General features: G+C 45.0%; 2 protein-coding genes across 3 annotated transcripts in view; one reads left to right on the top strand and one right to left on the bottom strand.

The window, feature by feature from the left end:
• The window catches only part of HDHD2 (haloacid dehalogenase-like hydrolase domain containing 2), a 15,503-nt gene extending 7,974 nt beyond the window's left edge, over positions 1–7,529 (top strand). Inside the window, exons 4-6 of the mRNA XM_009076466.1 lie at positions 4,937–5,153; positions 5,930–5,993; positions 7,264–7,529. Coding sequence (XP_009074714.1) covers positions 4,937–5,153; positions 5,930–5,993; positions 7,264–7,367 — 385 coding nt within the window. The 3' untranslated portion in view covers positions 7,368–7,529. The remainder of the gene's footprint in view (positions 1–4,936; positions 5,154–5,929; positions 5,994–7,263) is intronic.
• Positions 7,530–10,562: 3,033 nt separating this feature from the next.
• The window catches only part of KATNAL2 (katanin p60 subunit A-like 2), a 22,871-nt gene continuing 22,183 nt past the window's right edge, over positions 10,563–11,250 (bottom strand). For both annotated transcript variants that reach the window (XM_009076463.1, XM_009076464.1), the window contains exons 14-15: positions 11,014–11,116; positions 10,563–10,702 (exon numbers count right to left, since the gene is read on the bottom strand). In XM_009076463.1, coding sequence (XP_009074711.1) covers positions 10,563–10,702; positions 11,014–11,116 — 243 coding nt within the window. The remainder of the gene's footprint in view (positions 10,703–11,013; positions 11,117–11,250) is intronic.

Raw genomic sequence — 11,250 nt, 5'->3', positions numbered from 1 at the left:
CGCTCAAGCCACTCCTCCCCCAGCCTGTAGCTCTGCATGGGGTTGTTTTGTCCCAAGTGCAGGACTCAGCACTGAGCCTTATTGAGCCTCATGCAGTTGTCTTCAGCTCATTGATCAAATTGGTTCAGGTCTCTCTGTAGAGCTTTCCTACCCTCAGGCAGATCAACACTCCCACCCAACTTAGTGTCATCTGCAAATATTACTGAGAGGCCACTCAATCTTCACATCATGAGTAAAGATGTTAAATAGGACTGATCTCAGTACTGAGCCCTGGGGAATACCACTAGTGACTGGCCACCAATTGGATTTAGTTCCATTCACCTCAACTCTCTGGGCCTGGCCAATGCAGCCAGATTTTTAAACATCGAAGAGTCCACCCATCCAAGTAGAAGCTGTAGGAAATGATGTCAAATGCTTTAGTGAAGTCCAGATGAACCATGTACACAGCCTTTCCCTCATCTACTAAGTGGGTCACTTTGTCATAGGAGATCAGGTTGGTCAAACAGGGCCTTCCCTTCATAAATCCATGTTGGCTGGGCCTGATTCCCTGATTGTCCTGCATGTGCCATATAATAGCACTCAGGACAATCTCTTCCATAACCTTGCCCAGAACTGATGTTAGACTGAAAAGTCTGTAGTTCCCTGGATCACCTTCTGACCCTTGTAGATGGGTGTTATATTTTCTAATTTCCAGTCAGCTGGAACCTCTCCAGTTAACCAGGACTGCTGGTAGATGTTTGAGACTGGTTTGGCAAGTTCTTTTGCCACCTCCTGCATTACTCTGGGGTGGATCCCATCAGGGCCCATGGACCTCACAATGCCCTTACAGTCCTTGCAGGTTACCTGACCCTCCTTTCAGAGATGATAGATTATCTTTTTTTTCCCAAAGATCCAGCCTCAATTATCTATTTAAGCAGGATGGTCTTTTAACCTGACAACTTGTCTTTCTACACTTGGAGACAGCCTGCTCTTGAATATTTAACAAATCCTTTGTAAAGCACATCTATCCTTCCTGGACTCCTTTTACCCTTCAGGACTGACTCCCAAGGGACTCTGTTAATCAGTGACCTAAACAGGCCAAAGTCTGCCTGACTTCAGAAAAGTCTGTTTTTCTGGAGCATCTCGTGTTCAGTAGTGGCCAGCACAGCATGGTGGACTAGGTGAACTATGGATCCAGTGTTGTATTTCTAAAGCTGTCTGTTTTGTCTGTAGACTAAGGGGTAAATCAGGTAAAATTCATCTGTGACCATCCATGAGCCAGACTGCAATATTGTGTTGTTGCAGAGCCATGTGTCCTCTCTGGTTCTAGCTCAACATAACACTCTTGATTTTAACTTGAAAAAACCTTTAGTTTGAAGAGACTTGAACATGATCCTGTTGCTGAGTGTAGCCCTGGTGATGTATGTGACAAGTCCTTTCCACTCTCTGCTCATGGGATGTTGGCTACCGCACAATTTTGCACCTTGCAATTTGGAAAAAACCCTGATCTCAGGAGTCTTAATCTGTCTTTATAACAACAAACCCCAAAGAGTGAGTATCAGTTACTGCTCACCATTCTCTTACAGAAGCTCCTTAGTGTAGGAGGCCGATGCTGTCCTTACCTGCTGCCAATTACGTGTCATAACAACATATTTGGGCCCAAACTGACTCTGCATCGTTAGTGCATGTTGCCAAAGGCATTGATTTTGGAGTTTTACAGTGCACTTGTGAATGGACTCTAATTTCACAACTGCATGAGCTTAACCCTTTTTATATTTCAGTGCTTGCATTGTGTTATTTATTGATATTTCTGCCCTGAGTATATTAACTGTTGAACAATATCCATTAGCTGCCTGAGGCTGGAGATCAGGACACTTAAAACAAGAAACCAGTGATGACATGGAGAGTCCCGGAGGGCCCCAGGCTCCCAGTGTATGTCAGAACACCTGTGGAACTGGCCCTGTGGGGTGAGGTTGTCCCAGGCTGGATTTGGGATTTTTACATTAAGGACAGAATTGGACACTAGCTCTGGTGATGGAAGCTCTGGTGATGGAAGGAAGGTGCTGAAGGCCAAATCCAGTCCCCTGCAGTGTGTGCAGCATGGCCTTGCTGCCCGGGAGAGAGGTGCTTAGAGGGTAACAGCATCCTGTATCCAGCACTGTCTGGGTGGTGTGACTGAGTGTTGAGCAAGGCTGAGTCCTTCAGCTCCCATTGCCTTGTACAGACACATTCCCAGCCACTTGGCTGGCTTGTTTGTCTGGAGGCAGATTTCATCCTCTCTGGATCTGCCCTGGGTTTGCCTGGTGTTTTCCTGGCCCGGTGTTTCAGGCTGGGCAGAGGCCTAGGATGGGCTCTGTCTGATCTTTAACACCCTGTTGACTTCTTCTGGGTGTTTCCCCCAGTCCTCTATTGAGGGTAAACTGTTTGGCTGATGCTGGTTCTGTTTAGCCTGATGGAAATACCACTGGCCACATTATCTTCTTATTGAGCCTTATGCCATGTCTGTATTCATTCTCCTTTACTGCTCAGATAATTAAGTCGCTTGGGATTTGCCTTGAAAATGAAATTGCATTGGGATTGCAAAACTTTAAGGTGAATATGATTAAATGCAGATATCTACAGTGCTGGTGCCTTTGTCTGCACTGGTGACGTGGGCTCTGGAGGGAGAGGGGAGACACTTGTAAGGCACCATTCATTTTCTCCCTAGTAGTGTTTATAATAGGGCAGTTGAACTGTGCCCTAGAAGTGCTTTTTCCTCTGCACTGACTGTGAAGAGCCCAGGCTGACTGGCAGGCAATTATTCTGTTGGCATCTAACATTAGGTTAGGTAAATCTAACCCGATATGAGTCCCAAAACGGGGTACACAGAGTGAGGCTGTTCTCTAGGCACCATTTGAAATGACTGAGACAAACCTTCTCTTTTTTATGTGCTTGGGATTTTGGGCCACATTTAAAAGAATTGTCTCAGGTGAGATCTTTCCTGCACAGACTGCTGAATGTAGTGGCTGTGGTGCTGCTGTCAAATTTTTCTGTGACCTAGAGGCATCCTCCCATCATGAATGTACTGTCAGCTCACAGACAGACATGCCAGCTCTCTCGTCTTGTTGAGCTTGCTTTGGAACGCATTGATTCAATAGAAGTGTTTTGTGATAACGAAGTGAAACGATTATTATTGTTTAAATACTGCTCAGAGTACCCAGCCTGCTCTGCAAGCTCATGGGAAGAAGCAGACATCCTCCAAGAAGCATTCAGCTCACCTCAGCCGGTTTCTTTGCACAGAGACAAAGCGAGATTTTGTTTGTTTTCTTAAAGGCTTTTTGGTTTTGTTTTGGTTTGTGAATCAGGAGGGGCTAAAGGGAAGAGGGATCCTTCTTTCTGCCCCCCCAGATATCCTAGTTACTCTCCTATCTGTTGTGACAAAAACTGGAATTACCTGCAGTATCTGGAGAAGGTGTAATAGCTAAGGGGAAACGTTTGGCAGTCTTTCTCAGCTTTTATAGATGCTATTTAGAAGGCTCTTGTTGCACCAAAACAAAGGGGGGGGGAGTTCTGCAATAATGTTGCTGTGCTTGGTGGTACCAGGAGGATTCCTCTAGTGCAGCAGCTACACAGGTTTCTGTTTGCTGCGGGATGGGGAGCTGCTGTAAGGAAAAACTACTAGGCACATAACAGAACTGTAAGGATTGAAGATGAGGTGCAGATGCTATTTAGAAGGCTCTTGTTGCACCAAAACAAAGGGGGGGGGAGTTCTGCAATAATGTTGCTGTGCTTGGTGGTACCAGGAGGATTCCTCTAGTGCAGCAGCTACACAGGTTTCTGTTTGCTGCGGGATGGGGAGCTGCTGTAAGGAAAAACTACTAGGCACATAACAGAACTGTAAGGATTGAAGATGAGGTGCAGATTCAGTGAAAACTGCTTTAAGCTCTTCTTTGCTGTCAGGGGTCTGTGTTCGGGCACAGTGTGTGCTAACAAGATGGTCTTCCTGCCACAAGGGTCTTCTTACAGGCAGATATTAGACGTGGGCCCTCAAGCAAATGTGAACACGTGACAGGGTGGCAACGCTATGGAGGCTCTGATTGAGATCAGTGGAGCCTACAGCAGTTTCTTAATTACCTCTACCCTTATGTTTTTTTCCACGCACTCCGGACAATCCCATGTTCTTTTAACAGGCAGGTCAGCAGGCAGGCAGAGATAGTGCCTGTGGAACCCAAGGAGGATGCAGGCTGGTGTGTTGGGGCAGAATTGGGCCTGTGGAAGGATTTCCCTGTTTGGCAGGGAGCAGCTCCCAGCATGTCAGACCACTGCTGCATTCACTTCCTGAGGCTCCCAGGTGCCATGCCCAGCCTAGACCCTCCTGTAGTGCTGCCAAACCTTGCATTCTGACCCTTTTTCTGTGACCCTTTTATTGTACTCCAGCACAGTGTTACAGTAAGTGTTGGGAATCTGGTGTCTTGTTGCTTTGAACTGTCTTGAAATTCCGCTTGGATTTTTCATTTCCAGCAGCAAGGTACTCCAATCCAGCTTTGGTTCTAAAATGCTCAGTAATAGCACTGTTAACTGGGGAATTCAGTGGGACATGAATTCATCAAATAGCTTTGTGGGGGTTTATGTCATTTGTTATCATAATTTCTTCAATGATAAAATACAAAGTTAAGTTCAAGTGATTTATCCTGTACCTTTCAGAAATTCTTGGCTGTGGGTGTGGTGAGGCACTGGCACAGGCTGCCCAGAGAAGCTGTGTCTGCCCCATTGTTTTAAGTGTTCAAGGCCAGGTTGGATGGGGCTTGGAATAACCGGGTCTAGTGGAAGACGCCCCTGCCCATGGCAGGGATGTTGGAACTAGATGATCATTAAGGTTCCTTCCAACCCAAACCATTCTGTGATTCATTGAGGCTACTTCAGCTGTAAACATAATTTTAATACAATTTTTGTACTTTCTTCTTCATTCATTCTTTAGGTTGATTTTGGATGGGGCTCCTCTTATAGCAATCCATAAAGCCAGGTATTTCAAGAAGAAAGATGGTTTGTCTCTGGGACCTGGACCTTTTGTAACTGGACTGGAGTACGCAACAGACACCAAAGCAACAGTGGTGGGGAAGCCAGAGAAAACCTTCTTCCTAGAAGCTTTGCGAGGAACTGGCTGTGCCCCAGAGGAGGCTGTCATGATCGGTGATGTATGTGGGGACCAAAAACCTTACACCTGCCTGTTGACAAAGTGCTCATCTCCACCGTGTGCAGTGTTTGCAGAGGGGTGGTTCTCTCCTTTAGAACCACCGCTTTGCATGTTCAGAGAAGGGCAATGCAGCTGGGGAGCTGGAGCACAAGTTTGATGAGGAGTGGCTGAGGGAGCTGGGAGGGCTCAGCCTGAAGAAAAGGAGGCTCGGGGGGACCTTCTCACTCTCTACAACTACCTGACAGGAGGTTGTAGCAAAGTGTGGGTCGGGCTCTTCTCCCAGGTAACAGCTGACAGGACAGGGGAAAATGGCCTCAAGTTGTGCCAGGGGAGGTTTAGTTTGGATGTTAGGCTGGAAAAATTTCTTTGTGGAAAGGGTTGTCAAGCCCTGGCACAGGTTGCCCAGGTCAGTGAAGGAGTACCCATCCCTGGAGGAATTTAAAAGCCGTGTGGATATGGCACTTGGGAACATGGGGTAGTGGTGGACTTGGCAGTGCTGGTGGAATGGTTGGACTTAATCTTAGAGGTATTTTCCAACCTAAACGATTCTATGAAAACTCACAGGATTTAATGTGTAATCTATGGGGTTACCTCTTTCACTTCAGTCACTATTTGATCAGGCAAAAAGCATGTAGTAAGCTATTCCTGTGACAGTTTCAGTGACAGGTAGCTGAAAGATTTGACTTCCATGTCACTGCTTTTCAGTGATGTGCAAACCAGAAATTGTTACGAAGGTGTCTGTACCCACTTACCATCTACTCTCCTGTTCTGTCCCAGGACTGCAGGGATGATGCTGGTGGTGCCCAGGAGGTGGGCATGCGTGGGATTTTGGTGAGGACAGGTGAGTACTTGATGGATAGTCATTTCAGGAGGCAGTGGTGCCTTCAATGATCTGGCCCTGGGTACTGCCAGCCCCTGTGCCCAAAGTGAAGGTACGCTCTGAGCCCTGGGTCTGCCCCTGGTGCTTTGTAGCATCCCACCTTCCCTATAGCTTGTTACACCAAGGGGCTCCTGGGAGACTGCGAGTCCAGGCATATCCATGTTGGGGGGAATACATCAGACAGAGGCAGCCTGACAAGCAGTAGATTGTGACAACAGGGTTTAGAGGACAGCACAGACCCTGAACTGATAGCAGGGTGACATAAAGTCATAGATGGGGGTGGCTGGTGTTGTAGGTGTGAAATTTTTGCTCTAATGACTCTAAAGTCCTGAGCACTGATTACAGAATAGAGAACTGTTACTGTGACATCTTAAAGTGCCAAAATCAGTCATAGCAATGTAGTCTCTGATTGCTCAGGAACCCTGCTGACATTCCCTAGTAATTCCACTGGTCATTATAAATGTGATTTTGCTTTAGATAAAAGTGGAACCTGAAAGGACTGACAGTATTGCCAGTGTTACTGATCGTACTGTGGACTGGGTAAGGTCTTTCTGAGGTGGCAGCTGCTTGTGCCACACAGTCTGTTATGTTGAAAATGAAAGTAAGGAATCCTTCCTGGGGAAGACTCAGAGAGTCTTCAGAGAGACAGTCTTCATCAGGAACTATAGTGATAGGAAATTAGTTTACATGGAACAAATTCTTCCCTGTGAGGGTGAGGAGGCACTGACAGAGGCTGCCTAGAGAAGCTGTGGCTGCCCATTCCTGAAAGTGTTCAAGGTCAGGTTGGATGGGTCTTGGACCAACCTGGTTTATTGGAAGGTGTCCCTGCCAATGGCTGGGGAGGTGGAACTAGATGATCATTAAAGTCCTTTCCAACCCAAACTATTTGGTGATTCTCAGATTCCACAGAAGTGAAAATAATATTATTATTTCAAGAATCTACAAGATGGACACTGAACAGCCAGTGAGAGAACAGTGCCGGTACAGCAGTGTGAAACAGTGCATAAGTGACACTAATTTTGAGCCAGAAACTTCCAGAGATACTTCCAGTAAGGCTCAGTGTTTGTTTAGGGAAGCCTTGTAGGATGTTTGTTGCAGGAGAGCCTCAGATGGGCATTCCTCCTACCGTGTCTGGTTGTTACTGATCTGAGGAGGCTGCAGTTTTCAGGGGGGGAAAAAAAGGCTGCTTGGAGGAGCTTGGTAAATGAGTCACTTTGTTAATCTGTTACAGGTAAATATCGACCGGCAGATGAAGACAAAATCAATCCAGCTCCGTACTTGACCTGTGAGAATTTCCCAGAGGCAGTGGAACATATCCTAAAGCATATGCTGTGAGAAAGGGAATAGTTAGTTTGAAAAAAAACACCTGATTCACATCATTTCCTTCGTTCTTGCTTCAAAAATTAAGGTCCCAAGATCAGTGCATGCATGGCATCAGACACCTGGCCACGAGCTCCCTCTGCCCAGGCTGTAAGGGACAGAGGATTCGTGTGGGCCGGCACAGTCCACATACACAAGGAGTGTAGCAGAGTTCTGTTTGTTTTCAGTTTTCAGGAAATACCTGATGAAAAGCCCTGTCTGTGAAGTGTCATCTTCTGCAGAATAAGCTAAACTGGAAAAATGCACTGAAAATACTCAAGTGAATAAACCTCAAACACTTCACAGAGCCTTAGTCAGCCTGTAGTGATTCAATGAGTACATCTCTGCTCTGCTCTTATTTAAAGGTAGAGATTATGCATGTTTAGAAGTGACTTTTAAATTAAAATATCAGCATTGCTTAATAATAACTACTGTGGTTGTTTTTTGTCTCATTAGAGCAGATCCTGTTCTTCCTTTGTCAAATTTTACATAAAATTAAAAACTGTCAGCATTTTACAGATGTTTTAATTAGATGCTGTTATTAAAAAGAATGATACAGAAACAAAACTCTGGTATTGAATGCCTTGGAGACTGTGACTTTTTAAAATTAGGCTTCAGCAGGGTCCTATTAATGCTACAGTTGCAAAATTTCACTGTTGTTGGGGATTTTTTTTGTTTCTTTTTAATGTTATGGGAAAAATCCTTCACAAGCCATGGGGACAGATTCCAGTTTTTACACAGTTGGTTAGCAGAGCTGTAAAATGAAATTTAATTCTGTAGCATGCAATGTTTTTCCTAGGCACTACATCCGACAATATGAACCAACTTTGTAATGATGGTAAATGGCTTTTCTGGTCCATTTGCAAACTGTAATAATCAAAGTCCTTTACAGTTGTTTTACAGTGCTCCTGAGTGTTAAATTATTAGATTGTAATTATGCATTATTGGAGTATTAACCTTATTGAAAATACAGTTTTGTGTTAATGAGCCATGCTCATTCCTGTTAAACAAAATCATCGTGATGAATGAACTTCTTCACATGTGACAGTGTCTCTCTGCAGCCTCACTTGGTGGGTGGTTACTACATTCAGATTTAATCTCTGTCAGAGACAGAACATGTGGATGGAGTAGATTTTGCGGTAGAAACACAAGAATCAATCACAGAATCATTTGTGTTGGAAAAGCCCTCTGAGACCAGAGTCCAACTATTCCCACAGCATTGCCAAGGCCACCACTAGTCCATGTCCCCAAATACCACATCTATGCAGTCATCCTCTCCAGGATGGGTGACTCCACCACTGCCCTGGACAGCCTATGCCAGGGCTGGACAACCCTTCAAGTGGAGAAATTTTTCTAAATATCCAACCTGAACCTCCCCTGGCATAACTTGAGGCTGTTTCCTTTTGTCCTGTCACTTCCTGTTACCCAGGAGGAGACACCCCTCAGGAACAGAAGCCTTCTTTAGATGCTGTGTGCCTCGTACATTGTAACCTACAGTTTTTGGTAAGTTCACACATCTTGTGTTCACACCAGCAACTGTGAACCTCTTTGATTCTGCTCAGAGGATGTAAGGAAGGTTTGTGGCCTGGGGTCAGAATCAGGTTCGGAAGGTGAGAGATCAATAGGCAAAATCCTGTGAATACTTTCCCTGGGGAGACTTTTGAGAACATGTGACTGATGCTGGAACTAAAAGGGACTGTCAGTGCTGCAGAGCTCCTGGAACCTGCTAGAAAGCATGTATGATCCTGGTACTTGAAATGCAGCTGCACACAAGCCCGAGGAAAACACTGGGAGAACTGCAAAGAGGTTAAGTGTCTTGCTAAGCAAGAGGGAGAGAGAGAGGGGCAGCAATGAGATTTCGAGTCTGAAAAAATGACCTGTTAGAATTTCTGAAGACTGCAGGACACATGGCAGTCCTGACTGCTCACCCAGCCACGTTTGTAAGCAGAAAAGTCTCCAGCTTCGTTAGTATTTACCACTACACTGCAAAGACTCACTGCAAATACTTCACTGGGTACAGTGGAGGGTGACAAAGAGGATTAAGGGACTGGCACATCTCTCTCATGAGGAGTGGCTGAGGGACTTCGGCCTGTTCAGCCTGAGAAGGAAGGAGATGACTGAGTGGGGATCTCCCCAATGTCCGTAAGTATCTGAAGGGAGGATGCCGAGAGGATGGAGCCAGGCTCTGGTCAGTGGTGCTGGGCAAAAGGACAAGAGGCAACAGGCAGAAACTGATGCACAGGAAATTCCACCTGAAGACAAGGAAGAACTTCTTTACAGTGCGAGGGACTGTGCACTGGAACAGATTTCCCAGAGAGGGTGTGGAATCTCCCTCACTGGAGATACTGCAGAATCATCTGAACTCAGTCCTGTGCCATGTGCTCTAGGATGACCCTGTTTGAGCAGGGAGGTTGGACCAGATGACCCACTGTGGTCCCTTCCAACCTGAACCATTCTGGGATTGTGTTAGGGCTGGCTGTGAACCAGTGGATAACCACCAATACAGTTTCTAGTTAATTAGCCTAAATCTGCTGATTTTCTACATTTTACTTTAATTCCCTGCCTTTTCCACCTTGGAAATGCCCCAAACCAGCAGGAAAGTAACACATCACAGCACATCAGGGCTTTAAACTCAGCTGAAAACCATGACAAACTAACCAAATTTACATGGCCCTGCTAAGGTCCTGAATTTCTCTGAAAACTGCTGTTTCATGTTCCATTAAGAAGGTGCATGTGTCTGCTGGTAAAGCTATGCTGACTGTGATGCTCTAGTGAGTCTCAGAAATGTAGAATTGCACTGTCTAACTGTTCTTAAACTTTCTGCTCCAGTTCTACCCCAAACCTGTGCACAGCTGTCATGAATAAAGGCTGAGAAGCAATCAATTTTGAAAGTCTTTATACATAAAATTAAGGCTGGAGGTTTCATTACACAGCAACTGCCATTACATTAATTCCATGAGGAATGTTTTTTGAATGGTCATTAAAATGGTTAATGAAAAATAACCAACTCCACCACTCAAACCACCCTTAAATTTTGAAAGTAAAGATTTTACTCTGACACTTGTCACACTACATTCTCTTCCCTGGACACAGCATTTCCTTCCCCACCACCTCCTTTGGAGGCAAGGTAATGCCACTTTGAATACAAATCTTGCAGGGTGGGGATTTCTGTCAAACTGACTCAAATTCTCTCTGCCAAGCTGTATACTTCTGGCTTAGATTCTTTGCTGATGGCTTGGTGTGGGTGATCACATCCAGGAAATCGGCCGTTGTGATTGTGTCCAATTGGATCATGGACAAGTTACCGTTACCTAAAGAGAAGAGAATTTGTTAAGTACTATTATTACCAAAAGACATTCTTTTGTGTCCCTGCCTAATAGAACATTTAATATAGGAAAACAACAGAATAAAGGTAATGAGCTCAAGAAAAATGTGTATTTACGTAGGGAGCACAGACACCGACACCTTTAAAGAAAGCACAATTTAGATATTTTAGAAATGCAGTTTCAAACTTTTCCAGGCAGATATCAGAGCTCCACCTGCTGGAATTAACGTGATCGTTCCTAGAGTTACAGCAGATCAGCATTTTACAGGTCGGACTCCCTGCTCAGAGCTGTGGTACCTGGCTGATGATTTTCAAGAGCATCCAAAATTTTCCTCACTGGTCTCATAGCTGCTTCCTTGCACACGAGTTTTATATCTGAGCCAGAGTATCCATCCATTTCCTGTCACGGGATCAGAATGATACATTATAACTTACAAATTGGGACAGGAATAGCATTTACAGGCATTTGCATATGTGTTTATATAAAATATTTGTAAGGTCTAGTCTTGTCTGAAATATATGTTTGTGTACATG

This window comes from Acanthisitta chloris, unplaced genomic scaffold (genome assembly GCF_000695815.1).
Source record: "Acanthisitta chloris isolate BGI_N310 unplaced genomic scaffold, ASM69581v1 scaffold156, whole genome shotgun sequence".
In the NCBI taxonomy this organism is placed as follows: Eukaryota; Metazoa; Chordata; class Aves; order Passeriformes; family Acanthisittidae; genus Acanthisitta; species Acanthisitta chloris.
This window is presented reverse-complemented; position numbering and strand designations above follow the sequence as displayed.